This window comes from Oncorhynchus mykiss, chromosome 6, assembly GCF_013265735.2.
Source record: "Oncorhynchus mykiss isolate Arlee chromosome 6, USDA_OmykA_1.1, whole genome shotgun sequence".
In the NCBI taxonomy this organism is placed as follows: domain Eukaryota; kingdom Metazoa; phylum Chordata; class Actinopteri; order Salmoniformes; family Salmonidae; genus Oncorhynchus; species Oncorhynchus mykiss.
The window spans coordinates 24,621,185-24,641,303 of NC_048570.1; the positions used below are offsets into that span (position 1 = coordinate 24,621,185).

General features: G+C 43.6%; 1 protein-coding gene across 6 annotated transcripts in view; it reads right to left on the reverse strand.

Annotated features, from left to right (window-relative positions):
• Positions 1–13,174, reverse strand: part of ep400 (E1A binding protein p400) — a 36,389-nt gene extending 23,215 nt beyond the window's left edge. For 5 of the 6 annotated variants that reach the window (XM_021605809.2, XM_036979702.1, XM_036979700.1 and 2 more), the window contains exons 1-22: positions 12,998–13,174; positions 10,876–12,207; positions 10,657–10,764; positions 10,458–10,539; positions 10,087–10,200; positions 8,016–8,398; positions 7,626–7,916; positions 7,351–7,536; positions 7,101–7,241; positions 6,922–7,000; positions 6,777–6,826; positions 6,624–6,678; positions 6,414–6,503; positions 6,138–6,251; positions 5,795–5,985; positions 5,424–5,601; positions 5,171–5,307; positions 4,739–4,908; positions 4,366–4,540; positions 2,774–2,910; positions 343–529; positions 12–181 (exon numbers count right to left, since the gene is read on the reverse strand). In XM_021605809.2, the coding sequence (XP_021461484.2) occupies positions 12–181; positions 343–529; positions 2,774–2,910; positions 4,366–4,540; positions 4,739–4,908; positions 5,171–5,307; positions 5,424–5,601; positions 5,795–5,985; positions 6,138–6,251; positions 6,414–6,503; positions 6,624–6,678; positions 6,777–6,826; positions 6,922–7,000; positions 7,101–7,241; positions 7,351–7,536; positions 7,626–7,916; positions 8,016–8,398; positions 10,087–10,200; positions 10,458–10,539; positions 10,657–10,764; positions 10,876–12,174 (4,337 nt within the window). In that variant the 5' untranslated portion in view covers positions 12,175–12,207; positions 12,998–13,174. The remainder of the gene's footprint in view (positions 1–11; positions 182–342; positions 530–2,773; positions 2,911–4,365; positions 4,541–4,738; positions 4,909–5,170; positions 5,308–5,423; positions 5,602–5,794; positions 5,986–6,137; positions 6,252–6,413; positions 6,504–6,623; positions 6,679–6,776; positions 6,827–6,921; positions 7,001–7,100; positions 7,242–7,350; positions 7,537–7,625; positions 7,917–8,015; positions 8,399–10,086; positions 10,201–10,457; positions 10,540–10,656; positions 10,765–10,875; positions 12,208–12,997) is intronic. The other variant, XM_036979704.1, reaches the window with a different exon arrangement.
• Between the last annotated feature and the right edge of the window lie 6,945 nt (positions 13,175–20,119).

A 20,119-nucleotide genomic window follows, 5' to 3' on the forward strand; every position in this document is an offset into this window, starting at 1 on the left:
AGAGCACAGACCTCATGGGTTTGATCTTGCAGGGCTTGGGTCTGGCCGGTGGGTCCGGGGCACTGTGGATCTCCTCAATCAGCTGACGGGTGACTTTGAGTTTGGGTAGAACCTCCTCCATCTCGTAGCGCGTCAGTCTGTTCTCATTACTGATCAGGTCGAACAGGGACAGGTCCAGGCTCTAGAAAAAGACAAAGGGAACACAAGTGTGTTTTGATAAACCAATCTAATCAATTTTATTCCAAGTCACTCAGGTGAGCATTGCTAATGAAATAGAATAAACTGGATTAAACCTCCAGGTGTTTTAGCTGTGTGTGGTACTGGTACCCTCCCTAGTCCTACCGTGCGTTGGTCCTCCTGCAGGGCTCCCAGCACCAGGGAAGGGGTATTGTACTGCAGAGAGGAACACACGTAGGAGCTGCTGGTCTCCCTGATGTTTACCAGGTCTGGGTGGTTACAGATCCTCTGCAGCTGCATCAGCACCTGCAGCACACTCACAAAATGACCAGTCTTCAATGCCTCCTGGGCTCTAAGGGCAGACAGAAGACAGAGCACAAGACATTCAGAAAGAGGGTAAGTGAATTTAATATTGAGCAACAATGCTCTGATAACCAAATAATAGGGCTAGGAACTTAGGTGCTGATACCGATTCTATATGTATTGCGATTCGATACCGCGATTTTACTGCCATTTGATGTTCCAAAACAATTGCTCACTATAGGTCTGCTGCACAGGGACAAGAGAGCATGAGAACACGAGTTCTGATCAGTCAGGGAAATAACAGTGTTGAAAACCTGCTGGCTCACCATTTAAAAAGGAGAACGAGCTATAAGACTATAAGACGAAAAATACCAGTTTGACGCAGGTACAGCTGACTAGCTCCCCTACAGTAGCAAAAACAATTTTTTATAATATATACACACACACAGTTAAAGTCAGAAGTTTGCATACACCTTAGCCAAATACATTTAAACTCTGTTTTTCACAATTCCTGACATTTAATCCTAGTAAATATTCCCTGTCTTAGGTCAGTTAGGATCACCACTTTATTTTAAGAATGTGAAATGTCAGAATATTAGTAGAGAATGATTCATTTCAGCTTTTATTTCTTTCATCACATTCCCAGTGGGTCAGAAGTTTACATACACTCAATTAGTATTTGGTAGCATTGCCTTTAAATTGTTGAACTTGGCTCAAACGTTTCAGGTAGCCTTCCACAAGCTTCCCACAATAAGTTGGGTGAATTTTGGCCCATTCCTCCTGACAGAGCTGGTGTAACTGAGTCAGCATTGTAGTCCTCCTTGCTCGCACACTTTCAGTTCTGCCCACAAATTTTCTAAAGGATTGAGGTCAGGGCTTTGTGATGGCCACTCCAATACCTTGACTTTGTTGTCCTTAAGCCATTTTGCCACAACTTTGGAAGTATGCTTGGGGTCATTGTCCATTTTGGAAGACCCATTTGCGACCAAGCTTGAACTTCCTGATTGATGTCTTGAGATGTTGCTTCAATATATCCACATAATTTTCCTCCCTCATGATACCGTCTATTTTGTGAAGTGCACCAGTCCCTCCTGCAGCAAAGGACCCCCACAACATGATGCTGCCACCCCTGTGCTTCACGGTTGGGATGTTGTTCTTCGGCTTGCAAGCATGCCCCTTATTCCTCCAAACATAACGATGGTCATTATGGCCAACAGTTCTATTTTTGTTTCATCAGACCAGAGGACATTTCTCCAAAAAGTACAGTGCAGTTGTGCAGTTGCAAACCGTAGTCTGGCTTTTTTTATGGCGGTTTTGGAGCAGTGGCTTCTTCCTTGCTGAGCGGCCTTTCAGGTTATGTCGATATAGGACTGGTTTGACTGTGGATATAGATACTTTTGCACTGGTTTCCTCCAGCATCTCCACAAGGTCCTTTGCTGTTGTTCTGGGATTGATTTGCACTTTTCGCACCAAAGTACGTTCATCTCTGGGAGACCGAACGCGTTTCCTTCCTGAGTGGCATGACGGCTGCGTGGTCACATGGTGTTTATACTTGCGTACTATTGTTTGTACAGATGAACGTGGTACCTTCAGGTATTTGGAAATTGCTCAAAAGGATGAACCAGACTTGTGGAGGTCCACAATTTTTTTTTCTGAGGTCATGGCTGATTTCTTTTGATTTTCCCATGATGTCAAGCAGAGGCACTGAGTTTGAAGGTAGGCCTTGAAATACATACACAGGTACACCTCCAATTGACTCAAATGATGTTAATTAGCCAATCAGAAGCCATGACATCATATTCTGGAATTTTCCAAGCTGTTTAAAAGCACAGTCAACTTAGTGTATGTAAACTTCTGACCCACTGGAATTGTGATACAGTGAATTATAAGTGAAATAATCTGTCTGTAAACATTTGTTGGAAAAATGACTTGTGTCATGCACAAAGTAGATGTCCTAACCGACCTGCTAAAACTATAGTTTGTTAACAAGACATTTGTGGAGTGGTTGAAAAACAAGTTTTAATGACTCCAACCTAAGTGTATGTAAACTTCCAACTTCAACTGTATGTATATATATGTTTTTGATTAATACTTGGGCATCAAAAAACAATATAATATCATACCCAAAAAATATTGCCATACGCAACTATCGATCCCCCCCATCTAACAAATAATCGTGCATTTCCAGGTATAGAACCTGTGCTCAAATATTCAGTCTGAGTATAGAACTAAATACTATACTAATCACCATACATTAGGCAGAGGTTATGTGGTGTCTGGAGGGCTGACTCACCCTGGCTGAGTGAGGATATCTTCATACATGCTCTTCTGTCTGCTAGAAAGGCGACACTTGAGGATGTGTTCATACTTCTTAGGAAGCTGCTTCTCCACGTCCCTCTTACAGCGCCTCAGGATGAAGGGTTGGATCATCTGCAGAGGAGAAAGGATGTCAGATTGAATGGTATTTAGGTGTGAACAGCTCTGGTAAATGGGAATCCTACTGATGACCAGTGGCACTGATAAACGCTTAAAATTGGAAAGCAGTGACTGTACAAGTAACATGAGAGATATATAGATATATATATATACACACATATGACGTCAGAGCTCTGGCTCTGCGCTTCGCAGCACTGTATGGGTTTTGACTGATTGCCGTTCTGAACTTAAGCATCTTCGTCGCCTGGTCGATTGCCCGGACGATCCCTCTCGCTAATTGGGCAACTTTTGCTGACTTTTTGTTTTTCTGGGTGAGGGAAATGCTGTAAATTAAGAGGACTATGTATTTTGAAAGATGAGACGTTGAGGATTATAATAAATACCACTTTGATGTCATTCAAGCCAGCAAAACACTCATGAGTCCAAATGTGCACTTCACATATCCATATCATAAAACTCATGTCACATACAGTGCGGCAATGTTTATGATCACTATGTTTGGTAGTTCTGAACAAAATAAGCCGGTTTGTCTATTGTGAAGAATATTTGCTGCAGCACACGCACCTGAACACTCATAACTCCTTTCTACGCTCACCAAAATGATCTCTTTTCCATGAATTGCACTGTAAAAGCCCAAAACTATTATATCGTATTTTGTAACTTAGCTTGTCATGTTGGCAATATAACAGTCTGAAATGATGCCCACCTAAGCTAGATTGTGATTTAAAATTGACCGTTTTTGGGTTGCGTAAACAACAGTAATTGTGTGAGGGCAGTGACGCAGGTTCCAAAAAGTGTGCCTGCTCTAGTTCTTATAGTTGAAGACTCTTCCAGTCCTTAAAGTGCATTGAAACTGCTTAGGAACTGTACACACTTTGGGAAAGGTGTGTGGGCTACTTGGAGACACCAGTTAGTCCTCTCACTCAAACCCTTGTAATTTGTTGTCACACATACCCCACATTTTCCAGGAATAGTGTTATGTTACTGAATGTATCCAGAGTATTTTTAGACTTATCAACAAATGCTGTGAAAAGTACAGTAAATGTAAAATTTACATTACACTATTGATTTTATGTTTGGATTTAGTTGTGTCAGGTGAACTGTTGTTCACTCACCTTTGATCTAATAATTTCCCCATAATCACCAAACTGTTCCTTTTCAATCGCTACCATGCTTATGCAGATACTTTTCATATTTCATCTATAAGAAACATTTAAATTTAGCCCTATGCATATAGGACAATCTCCACGAGAGTAAAGGGTTAAGCAAAGATATCTTCTTTAATGACCAGAAACACTCATTAGGAATGAAAGAACCTTCAGATACACAATCACTTCACACCACAACTGAAAGCGCCATCACATTGATGGATATCAATGACTACTTACTGACAAACTCTCAACACACAAGCATTAGGAAGAAGAGGGGTTTGGTTGTACCCCAACTGACCCTGTGCAGGCGGATGACCAGTTTGTGGCAGTAGTCCTGGTTCTGGTCTGTGCCTGGCTTGACAGGGAAGTCTGTGTAGGGTCTGGTGATGCCTGGCAGGAGGAAGTGGATCATGGTCCACAGCTCCTTCAGTGTGTTCTGGAGTGGAGTGTTGATCAGGAGGATCCTCTGCTGACTGGAATAGAAACCACACCAACACATCATTTGATTTTGTTTCTCTTGCTCTAACAATTTAAAAAGGTTAAACCACATTTAAGAGTTTAGCCTTCTAAACAAACTTTCATTTCATGCTAAGCTGAGACCAAAAAGCCTTCACCAGACCAGGCTGTTTGGGAGTGTAGCCATGGTGCCACCCTAAAATAAGAGTTGTTACCTCTTGAGCGCAAAGATGGTTTCCCAGTGTTTCTCTGACATGTTCTTAATGAGCTGCACCTCATCCAGGACCAGGTGTTTCCACCTCCTCCTCAGGAAATGGCTCTGGTCCTTCAGCAGCAGCTTGTAGGACGTCACACACACATGGAAGCTGTTGGTCTCCGCCCACCACTGGAGAAACATCAACAACACGAGTTATGGACAGACAGAAACACAAACTGGTAAACAAGGGCATTTTAAATAACAGCAGAAGCCAAAAAGTGGTTGAGAAGAACATTTCAATCTTTATGGCATTCTATTCATGAGAAGTGTGCATTATTTACTGTCACATTTGGTGCTGCTGTCCTGCTCAAAGTCTCTCTGCTTGAATGGACTCAAAATGTGGGGCTGTCTATTGAAAAAGGTCTCGTTGAAACAGATCATTACTAGTTACCATTCTCTTTGCTCTGCGTTCCTGTCTGTTGCCAAGGTAGAGGAGGATCTTGAGGCCGGGACACCAACGTTTAAACTCCATCTCCCAGCTCAGGATCTTACACGTCCTCACCACAACCAGATGGGGGCCCCAGATGCCTGAAAAATACATATAAATTAAGTCTATATGGATGTTCACATGCATAAAAATACCTACATGTTTACGTAAATAAACAAAAGATAAGCATTGAATATAGTCTTCAACAGTAGATTACCCTCTTGACAGGCCAGATGGGCCAGGTAGGCCACAGTCTGCACAGTCTTGCCCAGCCCGGTCTCGTCTGCTAAGATGCCGTTGAGGTGTTTCTTGTGGAGGCTGGCTAGCCAGTCCACTCCGATCTGCTGGTACTCACGCAGTGATCCGTGCAGCAGGAAAGGAGCCTGGCTGCGGCCCTAAGATGCATAGCAAAGTGTCATAATGATTCCCTGTTTGTACATGTTAACCCACTAACTGTCCTCTTAAATATATATTTCATATATTACATTTCCCCCCCCCATTTATCTTTCCAAACTCCTCTCATTGAAAAACTGGTTAAATGACACCCAACAGTGAACGACTGGTTTAGTGAGAGATGTGATGACTCACAGAAGTGGTGGTCCTGGCACTGCCCTTGGGTAGGATGAGTTCTGTGGAGGCTGCCACCTCTGCTATGTCCTTCTTGGGCTTCCCGTCAGCACCAGGGGGGCTGGTCTTCTCAGAACCTCGATACTGGTCCACACTAAGCAGGGAGTCTATCACTACAGCCTCGTGGGGGGTGTCCAGAGAGGACTCCATCTCTGAGGGAACAATGACTACATCAGCACCACTGAGGGAACACCACCAGTCTACAAATCATTTAGCTTTGAAACTAATAATCTTGGCATAGCAATGAGCATGAGGCACATATTGGTAAATAGAGATGAAGTATATATGTAGAGTTTAGGTACACCTTCAGTCTCATCCCTGCCATCCTCATCACTCTGTGGGGAAGGCTGGGGCCAGTCAAAGTTGTCAGCGTAGGCACCAGCATACTGTTTCATCAAAGCATCCAGCGGCATCTCAGCTAAGAACGATACAAGACACAGAAGAAAGGCTCAATAGACACAAAAGACTAAGGGGCGCTTTTAAACTCTACATGACTTAATGAGAAATGGAACAAAAACAAAGGTAATCGGGAGAAATCGATCACTAGCTATAGTAAGAGAAAACAGTGCATCGTGCTGACCATCTTTAGCCAGATCTCCCAACTCTGCCTTCTGATCAGCTGTCACCTCCATGGCTTCCTGCTCCTCTATGGTGCTCTCCTCATCCTGAACTGAGAGAGAGAACAAAGCCATAGACAAGATACAACATTGTAATCAACTGTTCAAAGCAACAGTACACCTCAAATGATAAACCAGTAAAAATCGCTGGAGAAATAGTTTTGTACACATACCTTCTTCTGCCAATGAAGTGCTGGACTTTCGCTTCTTTGTTGACATATTGGGCTCCTATGAATGAGATGAATTTTGAATACACGTCCCTGCAAAAACCTGACTATGTGTCTGGACATTCTGGACAACCAGAGTGAGTCTGTACAGCCACCTACCTCTTTTTCAGCTTTCACTGCGGTTGACAGAGCATGTTTAACATCTTGTCCTGTGGCGCAAAGAATAACCAATATATTCAAAACGACATTATGAAATTTTGATTGTTTTACATCGATTTCAAAAAGCTCTTGAATAAAGTCTCACCTTTACTCGTTGCTCTCTGCAGGCTGAGCATTTTCAGTCTTTTTTCATAAATCTGGAAACGCAGTTTAATTTCCACAACCTGAGAGAAACCAGATGGAACAGATGAAGAGGGACAGAGTCGATGACACTACAGGTCTAAGGACAACAATGGAAAAGTTTCCACATTAAGAGAAATGTACCTGCTCAATGTTGGACCAGAAGAACTCCACCTCTCTGGAGATGGTGCTAGCAATGTGACGGAGACGCAGTTCTTCCTCTTTCTTGGATCCCTCTTCCATCTTCTTCTGTTCGTCATGGTAACGGGAACAGGTGCGAACCAGCTGGGGAATATGCAATTATGATCAAGTAGTACTGAAACAATGTACAAGTACATAAGAATCACAGACATTACTTCAGTAAAAGTACAATAAGAGAACTCAGCCAGCATACCTTCTTGGCAGCAGCCATCTTCCACCTCCTCTCCTGGGCAAAGTCAGCTGCCATCCACTGCATCTCCTCCAGTAGGTAGTCCCAGTGGGATTTGGGCCGAGAGGACTCCATGAGCTTGGGCAGCCTGCTGGCTGACCACTGGCCCTCTTTCCTCAGCTCAGAGATACGCTGGTGCACCTGGCTCTCCTGGAGGGGGGGGGGGGGGGTCACATTATGAGCAGCCGGAAAACAAAAGCACTTGCAGAGTGATAGGTTTCTCAGAAGTAACTCCTCACCAGTTTGACCTGTTCAGCTTGTTTGTCATGTGAACTCCCTTCTGATGACTGCATACCCGAGCCCTGACCAAAGCCTCCCATTTTGACTGTGGAGGTGCCGTTAGGGCCGGCCAGTTTGGACTGTGTGGCAGGGTTGATGTTGGGGCGGAGGGGGCCAATTGTGTGGGGGGAGGGGAGTGAGTTGGGGGCGTTGAGGGGGGCAGGAGACATTGAGGGGTTGGACAGGGAGTTGGTCATTATTCTTTGGCCAGGTTGGTTGGAGTCTGCTCCAGGACGAGTGAGGGCCACAGTCTGATCAAAGGAGGAGAGAGAGAAGACAAAACGTTGATCTATAAACCTATGAAAACAACCAAAAACATGCGATGTTAGGAAGCCATCCTCTAGACTCACGGCCTGTGCTGGCTGCAGCATGAGCTGGGGCTGCTGAGGCTGCATTTGGAGGTGAATACCAGATTGCATCTGCTGCTGGAGCTGGGCCTGGAGCTGTGTGTGGGGGTTGACTGGAGCCATGATGGGGCCAGCCCCCTGCACCTTCACCTGGAGCTGATTGGCGGCCTGTGCTGAGCTATCCACAAGTAGGGACTGCTGAGAGAGAGCCATGGGCAGGACTGCCATGGGGAGGGTGCCCTGGGGTAGGCGGCCTGGCAGCTGGGGGGGAGGAGTGTGCAGGCTGGCAGCGTTCTGCACCGGAGGCCCTTTGGACGGGTCATACTGTGGCTGGTTCTGCTTCTGCCCGGGGATCTGTACTGTCTGCGGGTTGGGGGGCATCCCGCCTGGAGCACAGTAACCAAGTCATAGGGAACACAAAGGGACGGAGTGGAAAAAGGATAAGAACATGTGGCTGTGAGTTAGTGTTGCTCTGTGGTTCCTCGATCCAAGTGTTGTCATGTCATACCAATCCTGCTCTGAATGAAGCTTGAAGGCCTGTTAAAAGATAATAGACTATACACGGTGCAGATAGAGAGACTGAGCAGTAGTCAGGCCAGAGGGCCACTTGTACTTATACGTAAGCCATTATTTTTCAGTACTGACTGAATGTGATCAGATTCTAAAAGGAAAGTGTTTACAGCTCCATCTATTGTAACAGTTACCCAGAACGTATGAATTGGATGTACGTTATGAGTCAACAGTAGTGTAGTTCTTACCGTTGAGGAAGAGTGAAAACAAATTATACAGCACAATGATTACAGAAGATACAAATCAATGTGATCATCTACATATATAAAATACTAAGATTGTTAATGCAAAAATAAAAACATTCTGTAAAATGTTAAGAGAATGTGACTAAAACAGCTAAACTAATCATGCATAAACACCTTCAGCAGAGGGACTGAGAAGAAAGGTTTCCAAATCAAATGAAATAGAAAATACAGAAGAAAATAAATAAATAAACGCACAATCACAAAAACACCTGATGTTTAGCATGCATGAAGCAATGTAGTTATTTTGTGGAACACAGAACATAGCAAAGCAGAGAAGTGAGCAGGACACACATGGGATCTTGCAGATAGCAGGCCTGGGCTGAGCATAGCTGTGCACCCTGACTAAGCAGCACTTGTCTTACCTCTCCCTGACCATCACTCACATAACCTAGACCACATCCAACACCTGGACCTGACAGACACACCCACGCCAACCTGTGACATATCATGACTGCACCAAACCTCATCTACCCGGCTCCCCTTCTTCCTACTACGACTGAGGGAAAGAGGCCAAGTCAGAACGATATGCCATGGAAACAGATGGGGGAAACCAAAAGGATGAGCATGATGGAACAAGTAAACAACAGATGCTCTTGATGACTGACAACTGAACATAGGATTGAGATTCATTGTGAATCCACGTTGACAATGCAAGGACAGACAGCGGAGGGGGACAGGGGTGTGGGATACGGATGGATGAGAATGATGACGAGTATAAAAAAGGAGGAACGAAAAAGCAATCATTAAAATGAGCAAACATGCCCCACTGAAAATACATGAATTTTTTCCAGGGTTCCTCCTTTCTCACTTTCCGTGATCCGCTTGCGAAATAACCAAAGCTCCAACGGCACAGGAAAGTCCGTCCAAACAGACGATCGAGAAGAACAAAACTTCAGAAAAGAAGAAACGGATGGAGACGGATGATCAATAAAACATAAGTCAAATCATAAGACATGGCATCTTCCCAGTGAGAGGCTACTCCTTTTCTTCAGACTTGTTTTTATTTTATTTTTTATCTTCTTCCCCATTTTAGCCCGGTCTAGAGAAAAAGAGCATGCTGGGAGAGCTAAGACTGAACTTCCTGAGGTCTGTTGGGGTGTCTGTCCAGCGGATGGATGAAGATCGCTTTGTTGATGCTGCTTGGAGGTTTTCGTTGGAGACGATGGGACGTTGTTGGAATTCAGTTTGTTTCTTTGGATTAAGGACACGTCCAGCAGCATTGAATAGAACACAGAACGGCCTGGTAGTAGCACTCCTACCTTGCGCTGTTGGCATAAGCTGCTGGAGTGGAACGCCAGGTGATCCTAAAGAACCAGGATGCTGGAAAATCATTCCATGGCGACCAACTTCAATCCGGGACCTCTTAGCCTGATCTGGGATTTAAAACACACAATACCCTCATAACGGAAAAAAGACACTCGGCAAACAGCAATGACCTTCTGTACACCATACAGACCACCTCTCCTTCCTTGCGTTAAGACTTCTACAGACAGCGCTAGTAGAAGATGGCAAATATCTAAAAGCAGAAGCAATTTAAGGGAAGAAAATAAAAAAAAATCACAAAAAGAAAGAAAAGGGAGAGTAAACAAACCAACAAAAAAGCCACGGGAGTGTGCTGTCCTTGCCTTACCTGCTTGTGCCATTGCCTGTTGCCTCTTAAAGGGGTCCATGTCCCCTGAGTTTGTCATGCTGCCAACTGCTCCCTGGTGCACCTGAGGAGACATTTCCAAGGGTTAGTAAAAGCTTGGCAATCTAAAAGGAAATATTTAAGAGAGACAAAGATAAATCAGTTCCATCCTCTCTGTGTAGGGTTTGCAGTCATTCTCTACCTGGAACTGCTGCTGGGAAGAGAATGCTGCTGAAACATTGGGTGGAAGCTGTGTAGCTATGGCAACTGGTGTTCCGGCCTGTCCATCCTTTCCAGTTACAACCTTGACCTGGGAGTGGCACAGAGATTTGAACTAAATTCGTATAGCCTATATACAGGATAGGAATTAGAGACATTCTGAATGTATGACATGATAAATCAATAAATAATGTAACAGTACCTCATCATTGATGACCTCAGACTGCTCCTCCTCTTCCTCTTCCTCCTCAAGGTCTAGGTCATTCTGTCTCAGGTAAGTGAAAAGCGGGACACAGGGCTTCTTCTTGAAAGCCAAATAGTCCATCATGTTCCCCTGGAGGTGCTGCAGGAAGAACAGCTCAATCAGGTAGTCTTTGAAGACCTCCTTCAGACCCTCCATCTTCTTAGTGTGGTGCTCCAGACACTGCTTCCTCAGCTGGGCCACTTCTGGGTTTGAGGGTGCAATCTCCTCCAGCTTTTTGGGTATCTGTTTCTTGACGGACCCCAAGCACATGCCAGTAGGGGTGAGAGGGGTATTGGGGATGCCTTGGGTAGGGTTAATGAGGGAAGGGCTGGAGGGAGGAATGGTGGAGGGCATACTGAAAGACACAGTGGCAGCTGTCCCCACTCCAGTTACCATACCCTGTGAAGTCTTCTCAAATATCATGGGACGCGCCAGCTGCCCCTGGATGATACTGCTGATTTGAGGTGGCAAGTTGGAGGTGGTTATGTGGCCTGGGCTCCCCAGTGTGGGCAAAACAGTCCCACTGGCCACAGGACTCTGAGGTCCGAGGTGGTGGATGGTGCCTCCCGTCTGTGAGTGGGGCTGGGAGAGACTGCGTTCACGCACTGAGCCTGGCACCCCTGGGGAGGCCAGCTGCACCTGCCCAGCTGTGGTTGGAGTTAGCTGCGTCAGCCCTGTCCCCTCTTGGTAAACAAAGTGCCCACTTCCAGGCGGGCTGCCAAGACTGATTTGTCTCACAAGCATGCCAGCATCAACAAAGCGTGTTGGGCTCTGTCCACACAAACCCAGTCCTGTTACAGGTGCCCCTGGTCGCTGGAGAGGGACTGGGCTGTGCTGAGTGGGACTTTGTGGCAGAGGTGAGGTGACCTGGATATAGGACGGGGCAGGCTCAAACCTCCACTGCGGGGCCGTGTGCTGGAAGCCGGGAGAGCCTGGGTTCTGGAGAGGGAGCGGGGTGAGGGTGATCTGTTGGTTGCCCGTCACCATTTGACTGACATTTTGTAAGGTGATGTTCATGTTCTGGCCTGTGACAGGGCTGCGGCTCATTATTATCTGGTAGTTGGGGGACTGGGGGCCTGAAGGGCTGGCTCCTGATGCAAACGTGGTCACAGTTGATTGTGGGTGGTTGGCTGTTGCCTGCTGTTGAGTAACTGCCATGGTCTGCTGCTTCTGGTGATCTTCTGCTTCAGATCCAGTGGTGGACTTGGATCTCTGAAGTTGCCGTTGCACATTCTGTGGTCCACTCCCATGGTGCATTGCGTAACACTGTTACTGTATGGGAAACAATACCTGTAGAGGATAGACATTCAAATCATGTAAACAATATTGGTGATATTTTATATTCCATCTTAGTCAATTAAACGTTGACATATTCTTTGTAACAATGACAGTCACAATTTCACACATAACTTCATGATACTGAAACATTACAATGTTTTATTTTATTTTGAAAGCCATTAGTGAATGGCTTGGCAAAATGTCATGTTGAGTTTCATCACAAACACGCTAACTAGACATTCACTGTTAGGCGAGAGACGCAGATAAGCATCTTGAGTGACAGCTATAGAGCTAGTTAGCTAACCATTGTTGTTGGTAGAATTTGACAGGCAATGTAGCAATGCTATTGAGCTAACGTTAACTAGGTAATATTATTAGCTAGCTAACTGTTTAGCTTATTTTGTGTTATGTCATTAACTAGCTAACACCACCGTCATAACCAGCCGCACTGATTAATAAACCATAACGTTACCGCTGTAATTACAGCTTTTCAAATTAGCTGTAGCCAGCTAGCTACATTATGCTAATTTTGCACGACCGTGTCCTTCTAGCTAGCTAGCTCAGATATGATATCGCTAGATAACATTAGGGTTTAGTATGATATTAGCCAATGCAACTCAACGCTGTCCATGTATGGATGAAATGTGTACGGTGCTTAGAATATATTTTTGGAGAAGTCATCTAAACGTCCATATACTTAGCACGCGTAAGGCCGAAATGCCGCTCCTTCCCCCCGATAGTAGCGTGCTAGCTAATATGTTAGCCGCAGGGTAAATAGACATCACCGGATCTTGTTACTTACAGCAAATACAACTCCAGCGGTAGTCTCATCAATCAAAACGTATTCTTTAAAACAAAGACAATAATTATGTAGTGTAAATACTGCTATACAGCAATTTTACATTTAATGCATTGGACATATTTCATTCTGAAACATGGCGGTGGCCACCTTTTTTTTTTTTCTATCTATTCCTTGAAGAACCGGAAGCAGTTCCGTTTCAAAGGAAGTGAACAACCCTGGACTCGTGCTGATTGACAAGAATGTAAACCAACCCCTCAACATACAATAGAGTAGAGATGATTTCTAGTACCTCTATGGGCGCATTGCCCTTAACCACAAATAGTTTAGTCTAAGGAACTTGAAATAACCTAGCTATAGCCAATTGATTCTCTCATGCTACTTTATTATATGAATTGTTTATATATTTTCTTCCCTAAAACCAACTCCAAAACATTTCTTTACACTATAAAGATGCGCCAAACTCAATATATATAGTCATGAACTAGGACCATTTAAGTAGTAGGTTTATCTTCCATCTCCACCTACCAATGCCTCACATCAAAACATGCCTCCTCTGTACTGTAGATCTGGATTTGGTCAAATGTTCTGCTGAGCAGCTGGCAAATGTAGAGTACAACAGAAACATCCCACAAAATGTTATAGACATTTTATTATAATCACTATTCTCACACAATTTTCTCATATCAAACTGATTGTGGTAGCTTGGTTTTGGTGAACAAGAACAACATACAGTCAAAACAATTACTCAATATATTTACATTTTTATTTTCATTTTCATTTTTATTTCAGAAAGCGGATACCATTGTATTTCAGAAATAGGTACATTAAAATGTATAGCCACAGGCAGTAATATAAAAACTAAAGATTAAAGCCAACCACAAAAAAAGCCCAGAATTACACAAAATCGTACTAAAAATACAATAATAATTACTCTATCCAGTGATGCCTGATAAATCCAGTAGATAACAGTAGCATACTACTGGACTGGCAGAACATTTTTTTAAATATTTTTTTATTTTATTTTACCTTTATTTAACCAGGCAAGTCAGTTAAGAACAAATTCTTATTTTCAATGACGGCCTGGGAACAGTGGGTTAACTGCCTGTTCAGGGGCAGAACGACAGATTTGTACCTTGTCAGCTCGGGGGTTTGAACTCGCAACCTTCCGGTTACTAGTCCAACGCTCTAACCACTAGGCTACCCTGCCGCCCCATACATACTGTATGTAGCATGATACACAATCACAACACACAAGGCTCTCAGAGTGGAGTCAGTCAGAACCACCCACAATCCTCTTCTTCTCCCTTGTGGTACTAAACATGTTTGGTGCTAGTCTGTGGGTTGAGAGAAGCTATATCAGTGGTCTTGTCACTGAGCATGTTCCATTCAAAGTGCTTTTGTGTGTCAACAGCGGGGGGCTCCATTTTCACAGAGGACAGAGGGACACCAGAGGGTCTGGAGGTGCTCTAACCAAGCTCAGAAGCTTCAGCTAATATTGTAGCTATAGTCCAAAAGCCTCAAGCTCAATCACACTATGCAGTCTGCCGAGTAGAGAGGATGCGTCTCTCAATACACTGTTTGCCTGAGACCAACACAATGGGAGAAACACAGAGGGAGAAAGAGACAATAATACATAATATCTTCAAAGAAATGTATGTGTACATGTGTGTGCGTGCGTGTGTAATAAGCTACTTAAATGTACTTATGTTGTTGATGTCTGCCTGCTCTGTGATAGTGAGGAACTCTCCATGAGCAGCAGGGCTTTGTGGTAACTCTGGATGGGCACCTGGCCAAGGTGGAACATCTCATCTAGCGCTGCTGACTGCACCTGGACACCAGAAACACAAACACTCAGCTATTAACATTGCTCTTACAATATTATAACCCCATCATAAATAGTGCTGTCAAAGTAAAACAGTAAACTTATATTTACAGTATCTACTATCCATCGTCTATCCTACCCTATGTCCAATGATTCTACTATATAAAACTGAAGACCACTATAGAAAGACTGAGAGCACATAAAGGACAAGACAGGGATTTATTGTACTGTCCAGTGAGAGAGAGGAGGCCTTACCATTGTCACTGTGTGACTGTAGATTAGTTTCACTACAGTGGTGTAAAGTAATTAAGTAAAAATTATTTGGTTATCTATACTCTACTATTATATTATTGACAACTTTTTCTTTACTACATTTCTAAAGAAAATATTGTATTTTTGACACCATACATTTTCCCTGACAACCAAAAGTCCTCGTTACATTTTGATAGTCAAATTCACAGACTTATCAAGAGAACGCAGGGTCATCCCTACTGACTCAGGCTTGGCGGACTCACTAAGCACAAACGCATCTTTAGTAAATAATCGCTGAGTGTTGGAGTGTTCCCCTGGCTATCCGTACATTTTTTGTTTTGCTTAATATAAGGACTGTAAGTGTTTTATACTTTTACTTTTGATACTTAAGTATATTTAAAACCAAATACTTTTAGACTTTTACTCAAGTAGTATTTTACTGGCTGACTTTCACTTGAGTAACTTTCTATTAAGGTATCTATACTTTACTCAAGTACGACAATTGGGTACTTTTTCCACCACTGTTTCTCTGCAGTGATGTTGTGGTCGTCCATCAGTCTCTGCTTGTTGAGGAGGAAGCACTGCAGGCGGGCGTTGAGGGACCGACAGGACGTCACTGCTCTTATACATTTCTTTTAGCTTCTACATCACTACATAAAGGAAAAATGACTTTAATTCAATACACTTTTTAAAGCATATATAACATGATCATTAACAGGACTATTTGTTTTTCACGTATCAGTTAGTAGATGAACATGTGGTCCCATGTCTCACCCTGCTTGACTGTAGATGAGGGAAAGCGTCTGCCTTCTCTGATGTGCTCAATCAATTCTGCAGCCTTCATGTACAGTACCAACTGCTCTGTATAGCTGTGATACACACATCGAAAACACCAATGTTAACAAACAAAAAAATATCTTGAAGTACTAAAAATACACCATTACGCTGTGATTTTTAAATATAGGTCCTAAATGCTGTATAAGTTAACAGGCCAAAGCAGCAACTTCAAGATTAGGGAATCAATAACAGAGATGCATCCGCTCACCTCCACTCCTGGCTTAGAAGACTGATCTGATCAGCCACCAGGCTTTGCTGCAGGAAGGACACATCAGGAGTGTCTTCACTGGTCTCACTCTCAAGTCCAGTGTCTTTAGAACTGCCGATTGTCATTTTATTTATTTTACCTTTATTTAACTAGGCAAGTCAGTTAAGAAAAAATTCTTATTTACAATGACAGCCTTGGAACAGTGGGCAGAACGACAGACCTTATCAGCTCAGGGATTTGATCTAGCAAGCTTTCGGTTACTGGCCCAATGCTCTAACCACTAGGCTACATGCCATGCCAAATGTGATGAATACAGGGCGCAGCAGGTGTTTGTTTGTAAAGGACCACAGGAGGAGGCAGGTAGCTGGGTCCAGGGGCAGGCAGAAGGTCATACACAGGGTGTCACACCCTGACCATAGTTTGCTTTGTATGTTTCTATGTTTTGTTTGGTCAGGGTGTGATCTGAGTGGGCATTCTATGTTGTGTGTCTAGTTTGTCTGTTTCTGTGTTAGGCCTGCTATGGTTCTCAATCAGAGGCAGGTGTCAGTCATTGTCTCTGATTGGGAACCATATTTAGGTAGCCTGTTTGGTGTTGGGGTTTGTGGGTGATTGTTCCTGTCTCTGTGTTTGCACCAGATAGGGCTGTTTTGGTTTTTCACATTTCTTGTTTTGTTAGTCTATTCATGTATAGTTTCTTTATTAAAGAACCATGAATAATCACCACTCTGCGTTTTGGTCCACCTCTCCTTCGACACAAGAAAACCGTTACACAGGGGGTCCAGAAATGCAGCAGTACAGGCAGAGAAAAAGCTAGTAATGTTGTCCGGGAGATCAGGCAAGAGGTTGATGACAGGAAATCTGATAGGCAAAAGTACAGGTAGGGAACATGCAAAAAGGCATCGTTAGTGAGGATGGCCAAAACTATGATACACAGGAGGACTAATCCAGGAACAACAGCTCTCAGACTAGAAATGTGTATCAAAACAAACAATACCTCACAATGATGGGGTGCAAAGAACTGAACTAAATAGTGGGGTAGGAAGGCATGGGCACCGGAGAGGCTGGAATGATGGACACTGGCAGTGTGGTGCTAATCCCAACTACATACTGGGGGTCATGACATGGCTTTGGTACTCTGTTTAAGTATTAGATAACTTGAGGTACACAACTCATTCATAATTCACACCTGCCTAAAACGCAGCTCTAATCCACCGATTAATTTGCCTGTATGGCCTATAGGTATACTCACATTTCTTTGTGGATGAAGTTGAAAAAACTCCTCTGTGTGGGTAGATCATCACAAATAAATAGAAATAAGACTTTGACAATGAATGCACGGGGGGGGGTGAATAGTGAAAAGCAAATAACAAACCTTACAACCGATTCAAACATGCACATCCTTATCACAGACTATCAGAGAGAGAGGTCTAATAGCCTCATCGCAGACCGTGGCAGAAATCAGCTAAAGAGGGGTCGGAACTCGAAACCCGGTGTAAATCAGTGAAGCCTCGCCACACGTCAAAACAATCAAATTCCTTGGGTGGAGCTCCTAAGATGCTCAACAGATTAGTGCTGTAGTGCGTGAGGACTAAAAATGTCAACAAAGCAAGCACTGGTGACAAAACATTTTAGAACTTTTGTAGCACGCTGATTTTCACAGCGTTTCTTTGTTATTTTGAGATGATTTAAAGCTGCAGCAATAGGGGAGAAATGGTCTACAATGCTGGCCATATCAATATTTTTTAATTTTGACGTTTCTGAAGTGATATTTGGCTGTAAAGGCTAGCATGCGGGACAAGAAGTAGCAAGGCACAATGTTTGTTTTCAGAAAAGTCAGCTAACCTTGTAAGCTACCAAGGACTAACTAGCTACATACCATCTAGTTACATTTCTCTCACGATCATAAAGCCAATAACATTTTTAAAAAAAAACAGCATATTATTGACCTAAAAGGTTAGCTGTATTACCCCAGTCCCTATCACAGCGACTGGGATACATAGACCAACCACGTACTGCCTATCTATGGGAACAACTGCAAATCATTTTGCAAGCAACATTGCCAAAATGAAAAAAATAAAATAAATAAATAACCTCATCAAATGTTATCTGTAATAATCATCTCCTGTAGCCTAATTGCATCTCTATATTTTCATACTGTACCTAAATTACAAGGGTTGGATTTGCACTAAACAACATGCCCATAAGTCCAGTAATGCCACCATACTGTAGGCCTATGGCTGCGTTGGTTATGCATGTGTCATATGATAAGCTGCACAATGGATTCACATAGCTGATATACTGAGAGAGAGTGACAAAATAAAACTGATTGGAGATCTTACAACTACTGCAGGAGAAAATAAAATGTTAGAGAATACAATACAGAGACCCAGACACATTACAGACAGAACCCCTCTTTATTGCAGGATTGTGATATAAATTCAGCAAAAAAAGAAACGTCCTCTCACTGTCAACTGCGTTTCTTTTCAGCAAACTAACGTGTAAATATTTGTATGAAGATAACAAGATTCAACAACTGAGACATAAACTGAACAAGTTCCACAGACATGTGACTAACAGAAATTGAATAATGTGTCCCTGAACAAAGGGGGGGGGGGGGGGGGGGGGGGGGGGGGGGGGTCAAAATCAAAAGTACAGTCAGCTGCATTAGGTACTGCAGCGCATCTCCTCATAGACTGCACATTATGGCTGGTGGCATTGTCATGCATTGTCATGCTGCAGGGTCATGTCAGGATGAGCCTGCAGGAAGGGTACCACATGAGGGAGGAGTATGACTTCCCTGTAACGCACAGCGTTGAGATTGCCTGCAATGACAACAAGCTCAGTCCGATGATGCTGTGACACACCGCCCCAGACCATGACAGAACCTCCATCTCCAAATCGATCCCGCTCCAGAGTACAGGCCTCGGTGTAACTCTCAGCATCCTGTACCTGTCCCACAGGTGTGATGTTCAGATGTACTGATCCTGTGCAGGTGTTACACGTGGTCTGCCACTGCGAGGATGATCAGCTGTCCGTCCTGTCTCCCTCTAGCGCTGTCTTACGCGTCTCACAGTACGGACATTGCATGCCTAAGGCACGTTCACGCAGATGAGCAGGGATCCTGGTTGTTATGTTCTGTTAATTACTGATGTCCCCTTTAAGGATGGAGCACCCTTGGTCATGCGCAGTATTGTTCTATGTTATTCTGGTACTAACTAGTTTGAGTAAATGTGAAGCTCCAGTTCAATTGCTTGTATTCCGAGTCTTTCTTATTACATAAATAAGTACTAAGTGTTAAGACACTACAATGGCGACGAGGATGATTACCTGCAGTGTGCATCACGAATACAGATGGAGTTGGTAGGAAGAGAGGAAGATTTTGACCCTGTAGCACAACAGCTAGCAAGCAGTGAAGACGAGGGGAGAGCTAACGAGAACGAGGCGGCAGATCAAAGACCCGTGGAGCCGGAGGTAAAGAGAATGGTTAGCATCGGGAAAATAGATGTGTTTGATGACACGCAAGAAAACTGGGCAACTTACATTGAACGACTGGAACAGTACTTCAATGCAAACGACATTGCTGATAACAAAAGAGTACCAGCGTTGTTGAGTTTAATTGGCTCAAAAACATACAGTTTGCTAAGAGATCTGAATGCCCCTCTGAAGCCCTCAAATAAAACATTCACAGAGATTGTGGAGATATTGCAAAATCACCTATCACCTAAACCACTCCTCATCGCGGAACGTTTTCGTTTCCACAAGAGAGATCAGAATGAGGGGGAGGGTGTTAGTACATATGTAGCAGAGTTGATGAAACTGTCTGAACATTGCCAGTTTGGAGAGAACCTAAATTACACATTAAGGGATAGATTTGTGTGTGGACTGAAACATGAACACATTCAAAAACGTTTGCTCACAGAGCTCACGTTTGCAAAGGCTGTTGAAATTGCTGTGGCTATGGAAATCGCACTAAAGATGCATTTGAGTTGCAAAGTAAAAGAAG